This window comes from Micrasema longulum, unplaced genomic scaffold (genome assembly GCF_059751315.1).
Source record: "Micrasema longulum isolate JH-2025_06_02 unplaced genomic scaffold, ASM5975131v1 h1tg001778l, whole genome shotgun sequence".
Taxonomy (NCBI): domain Eukaryota; kingdom Metazoa; phylum Arthropoda; class Insecta; order Trichoptera; family Brachycentridae; genus Micrasema; species Micrasema longulum.
Genome location: NW_028278953.1, coordinates 207523 through 232901, shown reverse-complemented (window position 1 = coordinate 232901; position 25379 = coordinate 207523). Strand labels below are relative to the sequence as shown.

The 25379-nt window shown below is 32.7% G+C and overlaps 1 protein-coding gene across 2 annotated transcripts; it reads left to right on the top strand.

The window, feature by feature from the left end:
• Nucleotides 1-4013: 4013 nt before the first annotated feature.
• Nulp1 (Nuclear localized protein 1) lies at nt 4014-23646 on the top strand. Of its 2 annotated transcripts, XM_088237737.1 has the most exons (11): nt 4014-4279; nt 4361-4488; nt 7184-7309; nt 10688-10825; nt 14773-14927; nt 15342-15427; nt 17015-17190; nt 18432-18855; nt 18939-19083; nt 20003-20243; nt 22177-23646. In XM_088237737.1, exons 2-11 carry the CDS (start codon nt 4363-4365, stop codon nt 22330-22332), a joined length of 1773 nt encoding a protein of 590 aa, XP_088093863.1. In that variant the 5' UTR covers nt 4014-4279; nt 4361-4362; the 3' UTR covers nt 22333-23646. The 2 variants fall into 2 exon arrangements, with proteins under 2 accessions (XP_088093863.1, XP_088093864.1); XM_088237738.1 differs by lacking the exon at nt 10688-10825 and having other exon boundaries at nt 4057-4279.
• The last annotated feature ends 1733 nt before the right edge of the window (nt 23647-25379 follow it).

The following is a 25379-nucleotide window of genomic DNA, read 5'->3' as shown; positions in this document are numbered from 1 at the left end:
ATTAGAAGCCACACACGGGAGCTGGGCTTGAGAAGAATTATCGAAGCTCGAAAGAAGACAAATGCTAACACCGTAAGATTGTTTAAGCTACCGAAGCTCAATTTTCATGCTACCGACTACATAGATATATTTTTTTGGGCTGAATCACAAGTTACACCACCGCCAATCTTAAGTCAAATATCGAACAGATTTTTAGAGGACATTTTAATAAATTAAAGACCATTTTTCACTATACCCTCCTTCCCTTGTCACACGCAGGCTATAGAGCGCTGCGTAAAGATGGTGACAGAAGCCTCGATGACAGTAACTGGCCAGAAAGCAAGAGATGGTGTTATACGAACGATAATTGTGACAGGAATGGTTGACTGTACAGAGCTGCTTGGTTTAATAACAATACATGTGCCAGCCAGGATTTGTAGACGGTACCACCTGTTTCATGTACCAATAAGTAAAACATCGTATGTTAAAAATGCTTTTTTTCGTAGGACTTTTTCAATGTACAATACAAAATTTAAAAATATAGATTATACAAACATCACTCTGTCAGATTTAAAATTTACACTAAAAATGTATTATGTAACTTAGTAGACATTATAATAATAAATATGTACATCTCCCCCCCTCCTTATCCTCTCTTCAAGCATTTTTGTCCTTATCCCGCCCAATTTACAGTAACTTAATATTCTTAAAATTAATATTTAAAAAATCTTTGATTATTGAGTACATGAAAATAACATTTTTATTTGTATAAATTGTATGTATTTATTTGATTTGTAATATATTTTCTTTACTTACTTTGTATACTATGTGGAAATCTGTTATTAGTTCTGAGTTTATACACTATATCTGTTTGTTTACTAAAAATATGTATGTAGAACTGTTGATTTCCCTAATAAAATAAAATAAAATAAAATAATAATGTCCAGGGCTAAAATAACATCATTTGATAGTAAGAAACAGTATAAGCCATAAAAATAGCATTCATTTTCACACTCTGCTTTATATAGAAAAATCTGTGAATTTGGTAATTTTTGTAATTAAAAAAAAATATGTGAAGGTAATTTCTAAGATATAAAATAAACTTTTTTCTTGTGTTCTTTGACTTATATAACTAATTTTTTTTCTAATAAAAGTGATATTTTGTCGGGAATGACAATTTTACTGAAAAATAGCAAAATATACAAATTTCAAGACTCGGTTGAGGGCCAAAAGTAGTATGGAATATTTTTTTCAATATTTTTTACGTTTTGTACAATCCAAAATGCAACTTTTTAGACCTCTTTCTCTTTGATATCTAAAAAAATAATAAATTTCATATTTCATCGGCCCACTCTACGGCATAATTTTAAAATAATTTTCAATTGTTATTTTTGGAAGTCCATATTAGCATATTAGCATTTCATTACATTCTTTAGTAACTTTATTAGTGCTTTTTTCCTATTTTTTTCCTTTGCAGCAGCTTAGAAATGTCAATGTGAAATAAATTAAATCATTCACCATTAATAATATTCTTTTTTTAGGTTGTCGATGCCATGGCTCTTAATCTGCACGAAGAAAATATGATTCATTCAAGAATAGCAGGGATCTAATGCTGATCACTGCACAATTTTTAAATAATACTCAATTGTTATTTTTGATAATCCAATATTAGCACTTCATTTCATTAATTAGTAACTTTATTAGTGCTTTTTTCCTATTTTTTTTCCTTTGCAGCAGCCTAGAAATGTCAATGTGAAATAAATTAAATCATTCTCCATTAATCATATTCTTTTTTTAGGTTGTCGATGCCATGGCTCTTAATCTGCACGAAGAAAATATGATTCATTCAAGAATAGCAGGGATCCAATGCTGATCACTGCACAATTTTTAAATAATACTCAATTGTTATTTTAGGAAGTCCATATTAGCATATTTGCACTTCAATTCATTCTTCAGTAACCTTATAGGTGCTTCCTTCCTATTTTTTTCCTTTGCAGCAGCCTAGAAATATCAATGTGAAATAAAATCTATCATTCACCATTAAAACTATTTTTTTAGATTGTCGATGCCATGGCTCTTAATCTGCACGAAGAAAATATGATTCATTCAAGAATAGTAGGGATCTAATGCTGATCACTGCACAATTTTTAAATAATACTCAATTGTTATTTTAGGAAGTCCATATTAGCATATTTGCACTTCAATTCATTCTTCAGTAACCTTATAGGTGCTTCCTTCCTATTTTTTTCCTTTGCAGCAGCCTAGAAATATCAATGTGAAATAAAATCTATCATTCACCATTAAAACTATTTTTTTTAGATTGTCGATGCCATGGCTCTTAATCTGCACGAAGAAAATATGATTCATTCAAGAATAGTAGGGATCTAATGCTGATCACTGCATAATTTTAAAAAAATACTTAATTGTTATTTTTGGAAGTCCATATCAGCATATTAGCACTTCAATTTATTCTTAAGAAACCTTATAAGTACTTCCTTCCTGTTTTATTCCTTTGCAGCAGCCTAGAAATGTCAATGTCAAATAAAATAAATCATTCACCATTGTAATATTCTTTTTTTTTAGAAAGTTGATGCCATGGCTCTTAATCTGCATGAAGAAAATACGATTCATTCAAGAATAGCAGGGATCCGATGCTGATCACTGCACAATTTAGAAATAATACTGAATTGTTATTTTTGATAATCCAATATTAGCACTTCATTTCATTATTTAGTAACCTTATAAGTGCTTCCTTCCTTTTTTTTCCTTTGCAGCAGCCTTGAAACGTCAATGTGAAATAAAATAAATAATTCACCATTATTAATATTCTTTTTTTAGAAATGTTGATGCCATGGCTTCTTATCTGCACGAAGATAATATTTTTTATCCATAAATAATTGTTTCGGACGTGTAGTGTAAATGATTAAAATATGTTTAATATAAAATGATAAAATATTTAAAATGTAACTGTATAAAACAGAATGAATTGAACTAGCTAGAATCCCCGGTATATGTACGACTGAGCGCTAGGCTCCCAATAAAGGTAAATTATTCACTTTCGAGCCTAGCCTCAGTAATACCGGAGCAAAATTTAGCTGACGGGTATTTAAATATAAAGATGAGGAATGTAAATTTTAAATTTGTAATCATGTTGCGCGCGTCACGGCTGCCGACGAAATAGCCCGTCGGCTTTGCCTTTGACTCTGTCTGGGAGGGTGGCTTCTCGTTTACGCCGGGAAGCCTGACTGCGGCAGACGCGGGTGATGAATCAGCGCGCACACGTGGTAACGCGTATATTACATATAATTTTATTTTGTTTTAGAATGGTGATTGTTGATGCCATGGCTCTTAATCTGCATGAAGAAAATATTTTCGATCCAGGAATAGCAAGGACTCCATTTTTTTGTATACATCTAGTCAAAGATATCTTCTACATAAAAAAATATAGTTTGTATTTTGGTAGCCCACGCTTCTTCTGTTATTTGGGTTTTATAACGATGCTTTTGGCGGTTCAAATTGGCTGGGCGTCACAATGATATTACAAATATTTTTTAAATGGTTAACAGATGTATAAACTAATATGTTTAAATATGTATTTTTATAGTTTGGAGGTATAAATATTTATAAATGTATCATTTTTTGATCATCGAATTCATGTACTTCAGGAATTCTATTGGTATTCAAGGATGTTGTACGAGTATGCTAGATACACACCAAATTTCTAGAAGATTTGGAAGTAATTTAAATCACTAATTAAAAACTTATATATTGGTTTATATGTAGGAATTTTATGAAGACGTGTAAATAATATGATTTTTGCATTTTTTTCAGATAATAATGGCATTGACGCGTGATGAAATGACTGTTACGCTGGAAGGCGATGTAGGACATAAATACAAAAAAAAATTACTGACTAGTATCACTCTGGCCTGAATGGGTTAAGCTTCCGGAATTGCCTACTAGGAAGCGCTGCGATCGACGACAAAATGCTTAGATATAGTACTACAGTTTCCTGTTTAAAGATATCTAGGATATCTGTACATCTGTAGTCTGTGGTACCGATTTCAATCCAATATCTGCTCAATCTGTTTATCGGGATTCGGGATTTTCTTTTCGTGGTGTCTTTGTGCTTCGGTGTCGTTCGATGCAATTCGGTGCATAATATCTGCATATTTGAGTAATTTTACCCTTTTTGGCTTAGTTTTTCTCAAATTCTTTTCGTTGCCAACTCGTCCAATATCGAAGGTTGCGTTTTTGTGCGCCTCTAAGCTACAAAAATATTTTGTTATACGGCCACAAGGTAATAGGAATAGTCTTGCGAAATGTGAACCAACAGCTTTGGTTGCGGTTGGTTGTTGACTATACCCGTTTTCACTTACAGCTATGTCGGCGCGGGCCCTACGCAATCTTCGAAGAGCTCGGGAGCCAGAACTTCCCGAAGCCGATGTAGATGAAGAGGATATGCTTCCCGGGTTGAGAGCCAGCAGTGTACATACTCGCTTTAGATCGGTGAGCATATGCATTTAGTTTGTTCAATATTTTCTTTTGCGGCAGTAATGATAGTAATTTCCGTGTCTACTTTTAATTTTATTTATTTATTTATAAACATAGTTATAATACATAGTTATGTACATAATATTCCCGATGAGTGAAAAAGAAAAGTGGCGCTATACATTTCTGTAAAAAATAATACTTTTCACATATTATGATAACTTTTCACAAATCACAGGGCATGTAATAATAATAGTTTTTAATAATTGAAATTCTTTCAAACGCCTGCGTATTTGTGCAGAAGTAATAAACTATGCAATAAAAACCAATTGATTTTTAGTACAATGTTATTTCTGTGCAACGAAATAAACGTTTTAATTTTAAAGCCCAATGTTAAATTATGTATTATTGCTGGCAGACTCCTAAAATTAGATTATGTCATGTAAAATATACTTCACTCTGTTGAGAATGTGCATATTTACATATAGATTCATTTATTTAAGATAAGCCATACCTTCTTCTTGTGCTTATTTCTTCTGTTATCAAAATGTCTCAGTCTGGGTTTCATATTACATCTTTTAATGACTCATCTGCTACAGTGCTGCATTAATTGAAAGGCAGTTATTATTATAACTTAATAATGACTCGCAACAGTTAAATTATGTTTGGTAAAAATGTCAAGCAATTCACTTATAGGATCACACATGTGTCCTAAATCGTTTTGTAAAGCACTCTCTCTCTCATTAGCGGACTGGTTTATAAAACGCCGTCTCTCTCGCACCGGTCTGGTGGAATACACATGAGTCCTAAATCGTTTTGTAAATGTCAAATATTTTAAGATTATCAGTTAGTTATAACTGTGAACTGTGGTCATTTTAAACATAGTAAGAGCTGAACAAGGTATGTTTTATTTGTTGGTTTCATATATCGGTATCATATTTGATGAAACCCTTTTCTTTTAGTAGTCATATTGATTATACATACATCAATGAGGGGTATGCAAATGCTTCGATTTGTATTGCGGTCAGCAAAAGATTTTAAATCGATATTATCAAACAAAATAAAAATTGTTCATTGGTTAGGAGTCAGTTAAAATATAATTCATCAATTTGGTCACCTCTATGCTACCCATTGTAATAAAATTGAAAAAATTATGTATAAATTTCTCCCGTTTATAAATTTCAAATTGCTTATACCGCGAGAAAATATAAACTATAAACTTCTCTTATATTCATTAAATTGACTAAAAATTAGTGATAGAAGAATAATATCCAATCTGGTTTTTTTGTATAAAGTTGTAAATAATCTTTTTGATGTTCCTGAAAATTCACTCTCTCCGGAACAAATACAGTGATGACCAAAAAATAGATGTATTCGCTACAACTTTATCAAACTTCAAGAGTCGATTCTATGGGCGAAAGGAACAACGGAATGAGTAAAAAGGTTTTCAGGAGAGCCAAAACAAAATTTAAGAATTTGGTTTTTTTTTATGAAATATCCCACAAATCGTAAACGGCTTTATTATTTTTAATGAATTTTTGCATCAGTAGGTTTGTGAAAATGTATTAATTGTTTATGTAACCTAAAATAGTGTAACTTAAAAATTTATTACTTCTTTCTGACTTATGCCATTGTTCCTTTCCGAATATTCTGTCATCAATTATTAAAATGGACACTCATGTCATTTGATACTGAATCAAAACCGATAAACAATAAAAAACAACAATAAATTGACTTACATTTACTCCCAAATGGTGCATAGGGGGTACTAGATCATATAGATGTGGTATTAAATATTTTATATTTGAAAACATTTGTGCAATCTTATAATATTTGACAGTATTTAAATTTGTAAAAACTATTTTTTTTAAGAAAGCTTAAGCGGCTTGTGTTTAAAAATAGGAATCAAGTGGTGTCGGAACAAGAATTCGAACCGAGGATCATTGGACTCAGAGTCCACGACACTACCACTGGGCCACCGTCCAACTCTAAATAATTATAATAATATCATAGTTATTATATTATAATATATTTATATAATTATTAATCCCATCTCATTACATATACTCCACTCCTATCTCAGACAGATCTGATATGTGATGGGATCCAGGTCACATAAGTGAAGGAGCTTGGGGTGAAGGATTGAATAAGAAAAAAAATATCCTTTTAATTCTATTTTTTATTGTGTAGGTACAATCAAAAGACTTCGCTTGTATTCATTATTAAGATAAAATAATTTTTCCTTACCAAAATAATTAATAATTTCTGTACATGACACATTAGAACTGTCTTTTAAAGTTTTGAAAAAATCGTGACAGTCCTTATCAATTAGGTGTAAAATACTAAAATAGTATTTTTTTCTCTTCATTTATTGGCACTGGGCCATCGTACATGGTTTTGGTTGCAATAGTACATTGGATTTGCCTTTCTGGAAAAATGAAATATTTTCATAGGGTAGAGATATATCCAAGGACTTTTTAAATTCTACATCATTATTTTCTCCACCATATTGAAACCATTTGACTTGTTGCCAAACAAATTTTTCTCCCAAAGTATCAATTTTTCTTAATTTTAAAAGCCCTTAGAAAAGGCCAGCAAAGTCTTAAAAATTACCTGATAGAAGTCATTACTCTGACTTTCATCGGGTCACTTTTTTTCACTAGTATAATACAGTCTGGAATCATATCCATTGAAAAATGTTCTTTTTTATCAGGTGGTTCTGTACACTACGTCAGCCAGCTCAGATGAAGAGACACCAGTTCAAAATCCTAAACCGAAGAAACCTTCCAAGAAGAAAAAAACGCCTCGTACTAAGCCAACTGACATGGATGATCTCCAGGTTTGTTTCAATATCACTTTTGTATATTCTTTTATGCCTAAAAAATGATCCTAACCAAAGTAATATTTAAATAATTAAACTACGTATTTATTTTGTCTAAAATCACAAAAATAAATTTACTATGGCGATGGGTTTCAGAACAGGGACTGTTCCTTTGTCGAGGCTTAAAAATAAACTAAAATAAATATTTCTCCATGTCCCCTCCCTAGTTAGCACAGTGTCCATAACCAGCCTCCAGGCCTCTGTGGGCTGCCAATTCCTGCGCATACTCAAATCAGATTGTAGTCGGCAGAAGACATCAAGTCATATCGCCTCCACTTGGTGAGAGTTGTAACCTGAGTTTGCTGCGTATGTTCCCTTGTTTCTTCATTCATTACAAAGTCAAATTACCGCACACCTTAAATTCTTCTTAGAAAGCCATTCCTCAAACTCGGTACATTGCTGTTTTGGGTCCTAATGAGGTGCAACAATTCGCATCCGTAGAGGAGAATAGGTGTTATGCAGGCTTAATACAGGTTTATCGCCAGCAGATTTGACACATTAATAAAAATTCTAAAAATTTTGTATGAATTGTCATAATCTTAAAGAATGTGAATTTATGTTTTGAAAATAGCATCACCCAGATGCTCTCAGTTTTGTTGCCAACAATCTTGCAATCGAGACCTCATATTGGCAAAAACTCGCTCACAGAGATCTGGACCGATAGCTGCAATCTCATGTTGGATATTTTCCTGTAGGGCACTTATTGTTGAAGGCAAATTACTGTACAATCGAGATTTAAGGTAGTGTTATTAGTCAAAATCGCACGGGGTAAGATCAAGTGATCTTGGAAACTAGTTTGTCACTAAAGCAACTTGTTGATTCACTAGTAAAAATACATTCGGTGTATGCTATGGCTCTATCCTGCTGAAAATAGGTTATGTTATTGAAATTACCATGTTTCTGTAGCTCCAATATAAAACAATTATTTACCATGGTTCTACATCGTTCTGAAGTCAGTTTCACAATTACAAAATAAAAATGATCTAATTACACGTCTGCCAAAAATGGTGCACCAGACAGCGGATCCTCAGGCTATTGATGGTTTTTTTTAGGGTTTTTCTTGCCCTAGTAGTTTATATTCTGTTCATTGACGTACTTTACAATGTGAAAATGTGCCTTTTCACAAAAAAGGTGTTCAAACGTGTCAGGTAGAAAATCCTTTCAAAATCACACTGGCATAGGTTTCCCTTCATATGTGCTAATTTTCTTTTAACTGCTACATGATGTTAAGCTTGTTGGGATAAAATTTTAAACTTTTTTTCAAAATGTTGTGTACCAAAGTCTTTTCAATGCCAGTCGATGCTGCAACCTTACGGTCAGATTTGCGAGGATTTTGCAAAATTTTGTCTCGCACGGTTTACGTTGTCCAGACTCAAAACAGATAAAAGTCTAGGTCGAGGTTCATTTCCGACTGATCCTGTTCTTTAAAACTTCTGCACCAACTTCCGTGTCAACTGGTTCGACAGCCATCACTTGATCTTTGGATATTGAACTGAGAACAAAATCTTTGCCTCATTGGTCAAATTCTTGTTTTCAAAATATGCTGATGGGCTTATGTCCATGGACTCATGATTAATATAAAATCCGCAACACTCCCGCGTCGAATGATACCCCCTATCTCTTCGCTGCCTCTACTATAACCAGAGACAGCACGATTAAAAGTGTCAAATCTGCCGGTGGACACACTGTACATGCGATCTAGTTGCGCCTTCTTTCTTCCATCAGAAGTCCACATGTATTTATGGGGAAATAGGGTTCCATTAATGGCAAAATTGCTGATGGTGGCAAACTCCATCAGATTTCTACCATTGTCATTGACTTGCCTAAGACCATGCCTTCCCATCATCAATGGGCCAAGTGATGGGTCTGTTCCGACTTTTGCGTTCAAATCGCCCATTAGTACCACATTATCTCTTCTTGGTAGACGTAATAATCGCGTGAAGAGAGTTATAAAATCCATCTGCATTCTGTGGGCGCATAGCACTTAATGATAGTGATTGAACTGTTAGCGATTCTGAGGGTGGTGCAAATGGGCCACTCCAAGATAAGCTCCCATTTAACGAGGCATTTATCCCCTCTCTCTGAATACAAAATTGACACCCCTCAGCGGTGATACTGTTAGTATGTCCTCACTCGTACCAAAAATAAAAATCATACCAAATTACAAATCCCAGAAAAACATCTGCTGATGTTAGCACGCGTGTTCAGTGTTTCGCGGCCTTGAAACAGGAATTCATTCTGAAACCGGTCGGTATATCAAATTTATTTGTTGATTTTATGCATAATAAATATGTAGTATTATTATTTATTTAATAACCTTTGTGAGAGTAAGGCCATATCCGTATATGTAAGTCCAGGGTGGAGATTAAAATCGTAAGATATTATGTAAACCATATCTTTATGATGACTGTATAATTAAAAACAATCCTATGCTATTATGAAGTTATGACAGTTGGAGATGGTATAGACATCGATAGCTTTCTGAAGACACATATTAATATGCTGGATTTTTAAATGCCTCAGTAGATAAAGATAGTTGAAAAGTTGAACATGCTGTCTCGACATTTTTGATTATTGGATGGAATATACAGTTTCGTTAAACATTCAATACTATAAGCAATGACGTATATTTAATCAATGACACATTACAAAATGCTCTCGTGTGTGATGAGAAAATTAGTTCATTTCACTGTAACTGTAAAACAGAACAGATATATTGTTTCATTCGTAAATACAATCCAATTTATTTCATATGTAATACTTTACACAATTATAAAATATGTAAAAAATAACACCGACCGCCAGTGTCATAGCTACTGTAACGAATTTGACAAAAATATGAATGTAAATATGTATGTCTCTTTCGCAGACTAATGTTTGCATGTGTATCGTAATTTGCCAATTTTTTTTTAATGAAATGTCAACTCAAAATGAGGTGCGTTTATTTAGGGAATAACATGTCTATTTGTTATACGTCAGTGATTATAAGAACACTTTTTTTTGTATATATAATCTGTGTTACCATACAAATTGGGTTTATTCTATTTTTACAAATTTCTTGCGATTTTCTTTAGATTTTAGTGGGAGTTTATCAAAATTGTAAAATTCTGTATCATGATCATGATGATGATTTTTTTCGCAGTAACTAACATTTTTTGCGTGCGAGCGGGCGGTTGAATTTTCTTGATTTTTATTGATTCTTTGAACTTATTAAAAAAATTGAATTTATTGTTAAAAAATAATTTCCTTGTCTGAATGTACATTTTCAGTATTTTTCCATGTTATTTTAATTTAATGCTTTTAAAAGTTACTACTACTAAAAATTACTATCTTTAGGCTAGCCTGGCTATGTTAACAATAAATGATGGATTGGACTCGAATACAAGCCCGGAGGAGGCACGAATGGGTGTGCTATCCAGGAATAGAAAGAAGAAACAGAAAAATAAAGAGGCACGCAAAATTAATAACACCGAAGTAAGTCTAATGATATTTTATCATTATCAGTAACAAAAAAAACATGCTCACTGATTACAGCTCAAAACAAATCAAAGAAACATAACCCAATGAAAACCATGCACATGTAAAAATGTTCATATTTTCATTCTTAAGCATTTTTACTGCCATTTGCATGTGTACGCCCATTCTACTTTGTACATTCACAGCTTAAGTTACGGTGCCCTAAGAGAGGTATTATCTTGCTGCTGTTATGCACCGGGGGTCGAAGTCATTAAAATGTCTGTACAAACTAGATAGCGTCGATTATGTTTTACACTGTGTGGGCCGGGCCTGTGGGGGTACTTAAGTAGAAACTCTATACTATTTGTTTAACAATTTATTGACGAAAAATTGTTTAGGTTGTATTCTCGAAAATGTAGTTTCTGAGTGACTCCTCACTTGCCAGGTATGAGGCCATTTTTTATGGTATACTATCTAAAGTATCTTACGGTTTACTTGATGTCATAGAATATAAAAAATGCGAGAAGAACTCGATTGGATACCAATAAAAAAGAGACATATAAAATGCTTGTTTTTATATTCATAATTTTTAACAAGCGAATGGCCAAATATTTTATTAATAAGAAAGCATTAAATAAAAAAAATCATAAATATATTACTAGAAATAGAGGAAGACCGAGAAAGACATGGCATGACCAAATCCAACAAATACAACAAATACAACAAATACAAATACACTTAAAGATGGACATGTCAAAAGTCGGAATAATCGGCGCGCGTGCATGAGAAGATGTATGAATGTAGAGGAAGCGAGATCTGTATGCAAAGATAGAGTGTTGTGGCGTTCTATCCTCTCTGCCTACCCTTACGGGGAAACGGCGTGATGGTTTGTTTTGAAATAAGGATAAAATAAGGTTGCCATTTTTAAAAAAAAACAGAATCCCAAAATTGCATTATGTATGAAGGGTTTAAAAATGTATGAAAAGATGCCTAAATGTTGTAACGCATGGAAAATGAAAAAGTGTGTAGGTAGGTAGTGGGTTCTTTGACTTGTCAGAGCATGAGACCTTCTCAGGTAGTGGGTTCTCTTATACTTTGTGGTTTGAACGACTTCCTCGCCTGTGTTCCTCGAGGCGTAGGGGGGGGGGACTATCTACTTTAATAATAAAAGTTTACTTTACATTTACAAAATATTATTTATTCCAATAAGGGGCATTTGATAGACATGTAGGATTTTGTAGTTGAGGGCTTGGTTGGAGTTCCTACCCCAGTTAGAGATTGACAGAGAAGACACGAGATTGCTGTTTGATGTTTATTTATTACATGGTGAATAAATAATTAACTATGTCGGACGAGTGTCACGGCGATAAGGAGTTGAAGTAACTGCACTTGAACTACATGCTGGAACTGAGTGACTTCGTCGAGCGGGACTGAAGTGAAAAGAACTTGTTGGGCCAACTAACTGAACGGGCTGACTGATGTTGGCTGCGTCCTGTGGTCTCTTTATAGACCATATTCCTTTGTAGTTCATTTCTTCATGGTAGGGACGATGTGAATGTACTGCAGAGCAGCGATCCCGTCTTTATGTGCAATATTGCTTTTTTTTTTTAAAGGAATAACCCGCTAAGCCTCTATTTTGAGGCTTGTCCGCAGGTGGGATAGAGGGGATATGGAAGGAGGTAACGAAAAATACACTACAACACCCAGACCAATTGAGAAAAAAAATCTTTCTTGAATTTTTTTCTTGTAACTGGCGGGAATCGAACCTGCGACACCAGTTTCACAGTTGGCCGTCTATTCTATCTCCCTCTACGGGCGCAGATTATTCCGACTTTTGACATGTCTCTCTTCAAGTATTTGTTGGATTTAGTAATTCCATCTCTTTCTCGGTCTTCCTCTATTTCTGTATCCATCAACATTCCCACTATAAATATTTTTAGTCGTTCTTTCGCTGTTTATTTGCTCTACATGTCCAAACAAACACAGAGCTCCTTTCTTGATTTTGTCGATAATGCTTATCTCAGCCTTACAAAATGTAAGGCTGAGATAAGCATTATCGGTTTCTATTGTTATGTTTTAAATATTGCAATTTATTATAATATTAAAACTTTATTGTTTTTAAACGTTTGTCAACTGTGTATCATGATTTGTTAAAGTCAAATTGACGTTTTTGTTCAAATGAAAACTAAGACTAACCTTAAAGAAAGACACTTAAACAAAAAGGTCAATTACACTGCACCTGCTTTGAATTTAGATTAAGACAATGATTTATCCTTTATTAGTTGTTTACCTGTTTTTATTCTTCATTCGTGTGGCACACGCAGTGGCGCGCGGGCCGCGATATCATTATTACGACATAAGTTTGGCTTTTTTGACACATTAAATTCCAAAAATTTTGAATCGTTAAACCGGGGTGATGAAAAATGTAAAAAACGTTAGTTGGGGGGAATATTTGTACTAAAATGTATGAAGAAAAATGGGTCCTGAACATTTCGGCGTAAAAAGCGGGAAAACGTAAAATCGAGGAATGTTAAAACGAGAAACGTAAAAACCAGGTTTTACTGTAATTAGATGCTTGTTTGTAATATGAAAAAACTAATGGATTCATTGTTTATCATTTGTCAAAGTCAAAAACATTATAACTGTTATGTATATTTGATTATTCACTATTTTCACAAAGGTGCTATTATCTTAGTTTCACATTTCTATGGCTGGCTGCTTTCTGCATAACTACGTTCAATTGTGCCCCCCAGTGTTGAAGCAGAACAAGCGTTTTCGGCTGCCAGCTACCTAACATATAAAATCAGTAGTCATTTATCATATAAAACTATAAACTTATGTTTTCTGCTTGACTTAAAATATTTTACTAAAATTTACAAGTTTTGTGATTTAATAAAGAATTATGTTATTTTAATTAATTTTGTTTTTTTCTTTAGACCTTTGTAAAGTTGCATATTATGTACTATACATATATTTTCTCAGAGACTTACGGGATCCCTCAGTCCCCTGAAGTTGAAATTTGGTTGCGGGATTGCATCCCTATTAGTAACTCTGAAAACAGTGTTTATTATTTTATAATAATTTATCATACAGTGAACCCTAATTCAATTAATTAAAAATAATATGATTTCTTTTCAGCTGTTCTTTGGCGGTATTCTATTGTATCTTTATGTTTTACCTCAAAATTTGGCAAGGATGCATTTCAAATATGCCTGTTTTTTTTTTAATTTGCACTAAAACATACATTGCGCTTATTTCGATGTTAACATTTTTATAACTTCGTGGGTAAACGATGCGAATAAACCTTGATAAATGCAATCCTTCAATGTTGATTCTTGATTTGTGATGGGAAAATGCACTTTACTATTAATGAATGTTATACTATATTTAAATTGCTATTAAAATTGACAAATATTCTCAACAAATGTGGAAAACATCTTTGAATGAATTTGGAATCTGGATGTCTGGGTATTTAACTAAATAAACATGAACATTTAACCATGTACTAAATGTTATTTAATATTTGTACATAACCACTTACCGACGTTTCTATGTCTACCAGTTTCGAGGTACGTCTCGAAAAATACAAATATTAAATAATATTTAACCATGCATTGAATGGTGAATGTTACACAGTCTTACAAAGTGATAATTTAAATTATCCAGTGACAGTTCATAGTGCCTATAATCGGCGCTGGATCTAAGGGGCGCTAACACCCTGTCTCTTATTGAAAAAGAACTAGAACATATGCGTTTGTAAATAAATATGAGCATATGTAAGCAAGTGTCTGTTTCTTTGCGCCAACGCAACCTATGGGAAGTCCGACCCTGCCTATAATTCCATATTCCCTTTCTCAGAGGTTTTTCTATTTCTATTTAAAAAGAACAGTATGTAAACAAATATTGTTTAGTGGTAATTTCTTCGTAAATTTTTGTGTCATAATACGTACTTACTATTTTTCTAGAGTGAATTAGAAGGCTCCCTAATGGAAATCAACCTTCAATTGGGTGAACTAACGCAACATGATAAACAACTGTCATCTAAAACTATGAAGCGTAGACCTATATTGTATGTGGAAAATAGGTTCTTGGATCCTATCTGTGAAATCAAACAAGAGAGGTAAAAATTGGTTAAACTATTATTACAAAAATATTGCTTTTAAGTGTGTCTATTAAATTTTTATTTTATTGTTATTTGCAAATACAAAATTATAATTTTTTTTTTTTTTTTATTACGGTTTGCATACATTGTTATAGTGTGATTTTCAATACCAAGCCATTTTTTGTGTGTAACCTGTAGAACTCCTAATTATTTATAAAATAAAAAACATTTTTTCGTCCTAATTATGTAATTTATTGCTCTGCGTGACGGCCATTTCACCTTACAAGGGAATTATCAAATTAGAACAAAAAACTCCGTTTTTATTTTATAAATAAAAACATTTACTTACTTAATTTTTGAAAATGAATTTATAGATAGTAAGTACCTAGTATATCCACTATTTTAATTCTTGGTAAAAAATTCATCTTTCAGAAAGTCTCGTCCTAAAATTGGACAAAAATACTTCTCCCGTTTGGCCACACCTAAAGTAGAATGGCCATTCCTTGGAAAACCTCCAGGTAATATTTAAACAGATGTTTTTAGAAATAAAAATAATAAATAGAGAAAGTACCAGGTATTGTGAATAACTGGTGAAAGTAAAATAATCTTTTATTTATTTTTAGTATTTTTTATTATTTATAACTTCTAATTTCTAATATATCTTAAGTTTTAAAATACATTCTTTATTGTTCTTCTTTCTTCAATTATATATATTTTCTCTGAATATTGATTTTGTACTAATTATTACGTTTTGGGGCATTCCATTGTTTTAGGTGGGATATTTGATTCCAGAAGTTGACAAATTTTGAGTTGTAACAATGACGTCGAGATTCTTACAATAGTAAAATTATTTTTTGAAACAAGATAATCCATTTTAATAATACTATTTTATTATACTGTTACCCGTAAGCTAAAACTGTAAGAAACCATACAAAAATCAAAGTTCAAGTCAGAAAATTTAAAACTTAAATTTAAAAGTTCGTAGGATGTGTTATTTTTTTTTTTTTACTTAATACTCATTTTATGCACCTGTACACCGGACGCAGCGGAAAGAGAGATAATATTACTGTTACAATAATAATATAACCTCTCAATTTATTTTTTGACAAGATTTAAAAATGAGTCACAAGTATATTTTTCAATCCCTTCAAATTCAATGTTACATTTTCGATCAATTACGTAACAGTCAGCGATAGCTGACTATTTCCTGCTAGTTTATAGATAAATTCTCCCAAATGATAACGAAGCGATATCTTGTATCTTTGAGTTTCGAAAGTTGGAGTAGGCATAGACATCGATAGCTATCGAGGGCTTCCGTACTGCACTCTATACTTCGGTAGTCAGATGGCAGAAGGGACCATCTGTATTTTTGTCTATGTTTAAGTTTTCAAAAGTTTTAATTAATATTTCAGTAAATACACGCATAAAAAAAATAAAAAAATCAGCGTCATTTAGAATGGTAATTTATTTTTAACTGTGCACGGGAAAAGATCATATTCAGACGAGCAGTTTTTGCTTTTATTATGATTTATCAACATTCAAAATACATTTTAATTTGATTTCGAGTGCAAAACTGTAGTGATTTTGAGTAAGCCGATGTAGTCCCAGTAAAATCATTTGACAGTTGAGTTGACGATGAGTATGCACATGCCCTATAACCTATAGGATGCAATGATGGAAACACTTAAGTAGAAATTTCGGCTTTGAAAAATAAATACCCTTATTTTTTATTTTTTTTATTGATAGCTATAACTTCCTGAAATCTCATATCGATATGTTGGTAGAGCAAGATTTTAAATACCTTTAGAAAGAGATAGTAAAAAAAAAAATTAAGCATTCTGTCTTGGTGTACACCAATAAAGATAGCGTTTGTAATCGCCCCTGTGAAGTGATTAAGTCTAGTCGTAAAGACTAGTCATTTTATCATTGTATGAAAAAAAAATTATCAAGCTACGCTACAATTCAACAAGGTATAACTAGGTGTTCAAATTTTATGTGTACAACTATCTAAATAAATAAAATAAAATAAATTAAATAACCACTAATAAAAAAATGATGATGCTCATTTTCAATATACTTGCTGACTAACTTATTTTTTCTTTCAGGTCTTAGTATGAAAATTATTGATAAAAAAGATGGTGAAATGTACTTCGCATATAATCATGGTGGTAACTATCAGGAAATTCAGCATTTATTTTTGGATGCAATCGATACTCCCCGAGCATCTAATTTGTTCCAATATTTGAACGAGTGTCCCTTCCACGTGGATACTCTGATCCAAGTAAGATGTTTGTATTACATATTTATTTGGATATATTTTGCTTGCAATTTAAAAAAAATATAATTGTCATAAATTGTTTATAATTTTTTTTTTTGTAAAAATAAATAATTGCGTCCTTATCATTTATCCAAATATTCACATTTTTTTAAAGGTCATTTTCATTGAGTTGTTAATAACTAACTTATAAGAAAATGGAAATCAAGTTGGAGGGGGAGCACTGTACCTCTGATCATTGAGTATCCCTTCAATATGAATAATTAATCTTTATATACCGTCAGGTCAATGCGAATCTTCATCAAAAATATTTTTTTGATCTTGATGTTTGAAATTAAAATAAATCTATTTAATTTGTTCTTCATCGCCTTACCTAGTTATATTATATATTATACAACTTTATGTTGGGTGTTTTGATAGTGGATACTCAGTTTAAAACTTATTTTCATGGTATATTTTAATACTGAACTAAATCCAGATTCCTAACTTAAGTATGTATTGCGATGACAGAGGAATAGCGATTTGTTTAAAATATTATGTGTTGCGCAAAAAATACACATCTGCGAATCGGCCTATTAATAAATGCAAATGCGTTTCTTTAACATTTCACAATTTGGATTTTTAAGTGATGAGTGCCTACTTACTAAATTTTACCTTCTGAAATTGAATGTTTTTATGGCGTAGCTCCATTAGTCTTCACACATACATACAGGGCATTTTTGTTTAAATCCGTTATCTTTAAATGTCATTCATATAAATTAAATGCTGCAAAATATATCATGCCAAATTTATACAATTAATCAGTTTTTATTTTTATTAAGGAAGAAGGGGTTGGTTGTTTCTGTGTTCTTAATTATTGTGCCCACATTACTAATACATGTACATCCAAAGGCCTCAGGCAAGCGGAGGGCGCAAAAGTATGGCAATTTTTACCATACAATGCATACCTATAATTTATAAAAAATATTTTTACATATTTATTCATATGTTGGTTGATTATTGTCCTTAACCATCTGTTTCAACATGATTCATTCACAGAGAAACACCCCATATTGTTTTTAGAAATTATAAAAATATGTATTTTGCTTTCAAGTATTAAAAAAATGTTTTTTTTATATATAATATAACATGTAAGTACTCATCACCTAAAATATAAAAAAAAACATTGGATGTATTTATTTATGTGTGTATGTTGTGATAATTTATAATTACATGTTTATATGGGAAAATGACCATTCAATTTTCAGTGTGCGAACATGTCAATGCCAAGAAATGATCCAGACTTTGAGATGGACCTAATCTCAAGGGCCCTTTACTATTTGGAAAATGCCGCCCACGCCTCGTTCAGCTTCTCGCAGGGAAACTGTAGGTTGGAATATATCTACCAAGAAAATAGAAGCTTCCACATTGCGCTGTTCAAACGAATGTCACTGTCATTGGTCAAAAGTGCGAATCGCACTGGTTTAGAGCTGTGCAAGCTTGGAATGTCTCTCGACAGAACTGATCCCCTGGCCTTGATACTTCTGGTGGACCAGTTGGCCTTGTCCTGTGGAGAGCATGAATGGCTGTTACGATTATTTGAAGAATGGAACCCGACCAGGAACTTGGCAGTTCTTCCCAACATGGCTTATTCAGTGGCACTCGCTGCCTACCATGTGTCGATCAAGAATGGTACTCCTTAATACATTTCGCTTTTACATATAAAAATTAAAGTCATTTTGTAACTAATTTTAATAAATTCTATTTATTTTAAGGTGGAGATCTATCTTCTGCTGAAGCATTTTTACATGAAGCCATTGAAAAGTTTCCATCCTTATTGGTGCCTCTTATAGAAAGCGCTACCTTTAAAATATGCCCAGAAGTTCGCAATTATGACTATCTGAAGAATGCGGAAGACAGGTATTCTATATGCATATTTATATAATCTACAAAGAATATATATTTATATAATGCAGGCTTCCCCCCCTCCGTCTCACTCCGTACTGAGTACTGGATGCTATGCTCGGGCTTGACGTGCGGCCTTTTATATTGTGAACTCTTACAAGTAAACAGTGCGTTGTATTTCGCCAGTATACTGATAAAACCCTCTAAATGACAAAACTTGAGAAAACATAAAAAATTCAGTTATATGTAATTTTTTGAGCTTTATTACTGGTAAAATCCTCCTTATCCTCCGAGGTTTAGTTTCAAAGTTAGCATGTGTAAAGACCCACTAAAAGTCCTTTATTTATAAAAAGTTTTCTGTTTATAACGGCGGCGGCGTAGCCTGCTTGCCAACTTTGGGTTTGCTTGAGAGGGTAGCCTCCCATTTATGCCGGGAAGCCTGACTGAAGTAGATGCCGGGTGATGAACCAGCAAAAACATGTGGTAACGCGTACGTTACACATATAATAAACAGCTCACTTGAATATTTATTTTTGTATATCAACACAATTGAGCGGGATTTGTGACTCACAGTTTTCCAACCAGTTAATAATACTCTTATTTATTTTTTCTTTTCAAAATTTGTCCATTGCGGGTTTTGTAACTTTTATGACTCTTTATTATGTACCTACATATTTATTTTTATACATGTACCAGTTAATTTTTTATTTGATATCGTCGTAATCGTAGGACAACAATGGATGTGCGGAAAATGCGACACCGGACTTCTTGTTTCCGGTGCCTAAATCGATAGAATATCTGACTGGCCCTAGGTCAGGACCTGCAATTTTTATTGTTTTTTTTCCTTCATTTTCATAGTTTTTTTGTTTCCTGCCATACGCTAAATAAAGTATTATATGTTGTACATAAATTATGTATGTTGATTGTATTTCAGTATTACTCCATCACTCGATAAGTTATGCAAGGTATACATAACTCGCTGCTCCAGTCTTTGGCGTATTTCTGGAGTTCAAGATTGGGTAGAAAAGGTTGCTCTTCGCTCGGTGACAAGCGGTCGTCTTGATTCCCAACAAGCAAAGACCATTAGTAAGCTGTTTTCAGCTCAGCCACCACTTCCCATATTGCGGCATTTCCTACTCGCCCGAGATCTAATTTCTGGGCCATTTAATATGGAGGTACCTAATATTTTTTTATATAAATTATTTTATAAAATTGTTTAGGCAGTTGTGGAACTGGGTAAAGTTGTCATTGTTTCATTAATGATAGATAAGGTTTACTGTGTTATTTCTATAGAAAACACCAATTTAATTTATTGGTGGAAATAATACAAGTAGATGAATGTAGTTAAATAATAAAATATTCGGGACAAGTAAGAAAGGATCCTGGAATCCAAGATTTGTTAATTTTGCATTGTGTTTTTATCTCAGGGCCGCCATTATAAACGCTATCTTTATCGGTCATATCAAGACGGTATAAAGTAAAATCTACATTTATGTATAAAAATGTGTTCACGAGGTGTGTTCTGAGAAGAACGGGAATTTTTTAATTTCACGGGTTTGGAGAGTCAGATTGTCAATTTTTTTCTCAAAACAGTGAATACAGCTGAACAATTTAGCATACTTCAGGGGCATTTACATCAACATAATAAAAAATAAATTGACAATCAGACGCTCCAAACCCGCAAAATTTGAAAATTCCGGTTTTTTTCTGAACACACCTTGTATATGCATACAATTTAAGATATCTTCATTGGTAACCTGTAACTGAACATATTTAGAAAAAAATTGTATCCATATTCAATTTTTATAAAGGAAACTTAATTTTACTTTGTAGATCTTTTCCAGTTCACAGAAAAAGAATCCATTTTTCTATGGTAACCATTGTTTTCCAAATTTATTGTAAATATTAATTGTACAACTTTGCTTCCGCCAATTTCCTGTAGATGACTAGCGGTAAGCATTTGTAGAAATAAATAGATCATTCACATCATGTGATAAACTTTGACATCTGTCAACATAAACTCATAGAAACATTAGTCCATTTGTGTCCGCATTATAAAATTATTCTCGATTGAAAATGACAGTTTATGAACCAAATTCTCATCATTTGCGGGAAGTTTTAATTTTCTGCTTGGATATGAAGAAATCTGCAGCTGAGGCTCATCGAATGCTCTCAAATACTTATGGTGAGACATCTATTCGTGGTAAACGTATCGTGAGTGGTTTCAACGCTTCAAGAATGGTGATTTTCACTTTGAAGACAGCCATAGTGGAGGAAGAGAGAAGATTTTCGAAGATACAGAATTGGAGGCATTACTTAATGACTTATGTCAAAGTCAAGAAGAATTGGCATGATCATGGGAATCGACTTAACAATCAATTTCAAAACACTTCAAATACCATGGGAATGATTCAGAAGCAAGGAAATTGGGTCCCATACGCGTTGAAACCAAGAGATGTTAAATGGCGTTTGTTTGCTTCTGAACAGTTGCTGGAAAGGCAAAGACGGAAGGGATTTCTGTATCGTATTGTGACTGGGGACGAAAAATGGGTCCATTACAATAACTCCAAGTGCAGAAAATCATGGGAATTTCCCGGCTTCATGCCTGTATTTGGTGGGACCAGTTCGGCGTAGGGTATCATAAGCTGTTAAAACCGAGTGAAACTATCACTGGCGATCGTTATCAAACCCAATTAATGCATTTAAGCCGAGCACCCACCGTACTCTCCAGACGTTGCTTCCTCTGACTATCACTTGTTTTGATCAATGGCACACGGCCGGGCTGACCAGCATTTCTGGTCTTATGAAGAAGTAAAAAATTAAATCAATTCGTGGATTGCTTCAAAAGATGACCAGTTTTTTCAACACAGCTTTTTGTACGCTGCCTGAAAGATGGAGGAAGTAGTGGCCAGCGATGGACAATACTTTGAATCATAAATGTACAACCAGTTTTTTACAACAAGGCCTCGAATTTTGGAAAAAAAATGGCAGAAGCAAAGTTGTACACCGAATACACATACAGTAAAAGAATTCCTGTCTAAAAACATCTATTCATCGGCATGTCTTTTGGAATAATAAAATGTTAAATGTCTCATTTTTACTTTCTAGGAGGAGATTATGCCCTCAAATTGGGACCCGTATCCACCAGTTGGTGGTGTAGAAAAATATTACTACCGAGGTATGGAAGTTCCAACAACCAGTACTCAGCAGAATTGCAATCCTGCTCTTGCCTTCTTCCAATCTATTTTACCTATGCGACTGTAAGGGAGACATCTGCATATAACTGTAGCTAACATTTATGCATGTGGACAAGGTGTAGTACTGTAAAAGACAGTTGATTCTGGATTTGCTCAGGTGAAGTAACGACTCGGACTTCTAAATCCATACATACCTAGTATTATTATTGATTGGTACATTTCATGTACTGCTATAATTACTCGGCGTTGAATTTTATTTCATAGCTTACCCATTTCTTATTAGTGATTGAAATAACATGTGTATTCCTAACATTAAACATAAGAAAAATATTAATTTATCCTATCCATTATTTTTTAATGTCTTTTCTAATTTCTTCATTACTGCGTCTCTTATAACTATGCAAAGGAAGAGATTTTGTAAGTTATTATAATTACACGTCGTTTAAACACCTATCTTTAATCGAGAATCAACTGTATTTCAAATGAATAGCATTGTCATAAGCGGTTGTTTAAGGTTGACCAACTCTATTTGGTAAAACAGGGAGACCATGCCAGGGTAAGAGTAATTATCAATAAACCTGTGTAATTATAACCCTGTTACCTTAATTTTAAGTGATACCTTGCGTATCCTTAAATTGTCTAGTTTAATAATTAGTCTTATACTTCTCTCAGCGTAGTATTTATACTAAATGCTATATGTGATAAAAGAGGCTGTTATGGCTGAAAACTTTTATTTTTGTTATTCTATATGTTAACACTGTTGAGAGATTTCTCAAGTAAAGTCGAAAGTATTAAATTTTATTTCTCGTTTGTTATAATGAATTTTTTTCATATTTTTATTTATATGAGTTATAAATATTGTTGTTTTCAATGATTACCAAACTTAAATCGCCAAGATTAATCCAAGTTATGCAGTTTATACATATCAGCAGTTTCATTTAATATCTGTGTATTATTTTATTCTTTAGCTTTATTTTTCTAGCTACTTAAATCTAAAAAAAAAATCCTTAAATTTTATAAACAAATTAAAATCAATAAAGTAAAGTAAAGCGCCCTTTATACAATGGCACTATATAAATTATCCTTAATCATAATAATGTCATTTTTCAATTTAATTTCAGCAATCAATATTTTTTATTGTGTTACTTATTAAACATAACATGATAATTATCACTAATGTATTTCTGCAAAAAGGAAACGGGCATTTTATTTCCACTAATTTGTAGTTATCCTTACTTTAATGTACCTATCTATTTTTTCCCTACTATTCCATTTGATTGTTATTTTTCCAGAATTTTTCTGTGTTAAGTTAGATACATAACACAATAATTATCACTAATGTGTTTCTGCAGAAATAAAACAGGCATTTTGTTTCCACTAATTTGTAGTTATCCTTACTTTAATGTACTATTATGAGCTTTTTCCTCTGAACACTGATACTGCAGATCGCATGGTACTAGCTATCGTGCCAGCAGTGCCCCTAGCGGCTGAAGTGAAAACATCTGGTCACGCGGTAGACGGACTGACCAGCCGCGTGGCGATTATGGGATCGCACGAGATTACGGTAACACCGTTAAAGTACTGAAGGTTTCTATTATGATTAAATACTAAATAATACTCCGATACAGATCAGAAGTGGGGTGTGACAAACGCCTAGTTTTCGTGTTATAATGTAAATTTAATAAAAAATATTTGCTTAAAAGTGGCCTGGGAATAAAGCGTACATAATTTGGGAAGTCAGCCCAGTTCTCTATTAAAGTGCTTGTGAAGTGATATTATAATACAGTAAAACCCCTCTTTTTACGGTTTTCAAGGGAGCAAGAAAAAAAGGTGTAAAACTGAGGAAAACACTAAAGTGAGGAAATGAAAAATGTTTGGAAAAAATAGGAATAATATTAAAAAACAAATTATTTGGTACACTATAGTGTACATATACTTCCAGAAGAATAGTAAAAACGGTGATAAGTGGAAGATGACAATATTTTTTTTTTTACCTATTTTCAATGATTTCACTAAAAATATTTTTATATTTTTTCAAACAATATTATGTAATCAGTTTTTTATTTGATTTAAAAACAGCACGCTAAAATTATTTTATGTGTAAAAAAAAACCAAAATAGAATTTTGAATTTGCATAAAATAACACAAAATATTTTTAATAAGTGTTGGGAAATTTTATTTATACGGTATCACTTTTTTTTTTCTATGGCATCACTAAAAACAACTGTCCTATAGATCGCGGCTTTTTAAACCCTCTTTTTTATAACTTTAAATATTTCTATTGTTATGTTTTAAAAATCGCAATTTAATGATATTAAAACTTTATTGTTTCTAAACGTTTGTCAACTGTGTATCATGATTTGTTAAAGTCAAATTGACGTTTTGTTCAAATGAAAACTAAGACTAACCCTAAAGGAAGACACTTAAACAAAAAGGTCAATTACACTGCACCTGCTTTGAATTTAGGTTAAGACAATAATTTATTCTTTATTAGTTGTTTGCCTGTTTTTATTCTTCATTCGCGTGGCACACTCAGTGGCGCGCGGGCCGCGGCATCATTATTACAACATAATTTTGGCTTTTTTGACACATCAAATGAATTCCGAAATTTTTTTAAGCGTAAAACCGGAGTGATAAAAAATGTAAAAAACTTTAATTGAAGGGAATATTTGTGAGAATGTATGAAGAAAAATGGGTCCTGAACATTTCAGTGTAAAAAGCAGGAAAACGTTAAAACGAGGTTTTACTGTATATCAAAAATAGTGACTAATCCAAACGACCAACACCGACATGGGTAAGTCACATAAAGTACACAATCAAGACAGAACAGTAAAGAAGAATCCTCTGACATTTTCGTGGTAAAGACATCTACTATACTTCATATTTACGATAGTGAATAGAATTACTTGAATTGTGCGAAGATTTAACAAAATTCACCTGTTTTGTCATTCGGAGACTAGCTTTAAAACTAATAATTATGTTTCTATTCGATCTGAACTCATTATGTGTGGAACCATTAAATTGAAGCATTCCAAACAAAGAAAACCCATCTGAGAAAAAGGTATTGTGGGTGACGAAGCGGAAACTCGGGATGATACTACCGTTATCACATTG

Bases quoted from the DNA above. Each gene is read 5' to 3' on its own strand.
- Nulp1 (XM_088237737.1), top strand. From the start codon at position 4,363: ATGTCGGCGCGGGCCCTACGCAATCTTCGAAGAGCTCGGGAGCCAGAA. The intron at 18,856-18,938 runs GTACTCCTTAAT...ATTTATTTTAAG, and splicing joins CCATGTGTCGATCAAGAATG to GTGGAGATCTATCTTCTGCT. The intron at 20,244-22,176 runs GTACCTAATATT...TTTACTTTCTAG, and splicing joins CTGGGCCATTTAATATGGAG to GAGGAGATTATGCCCTCAAA.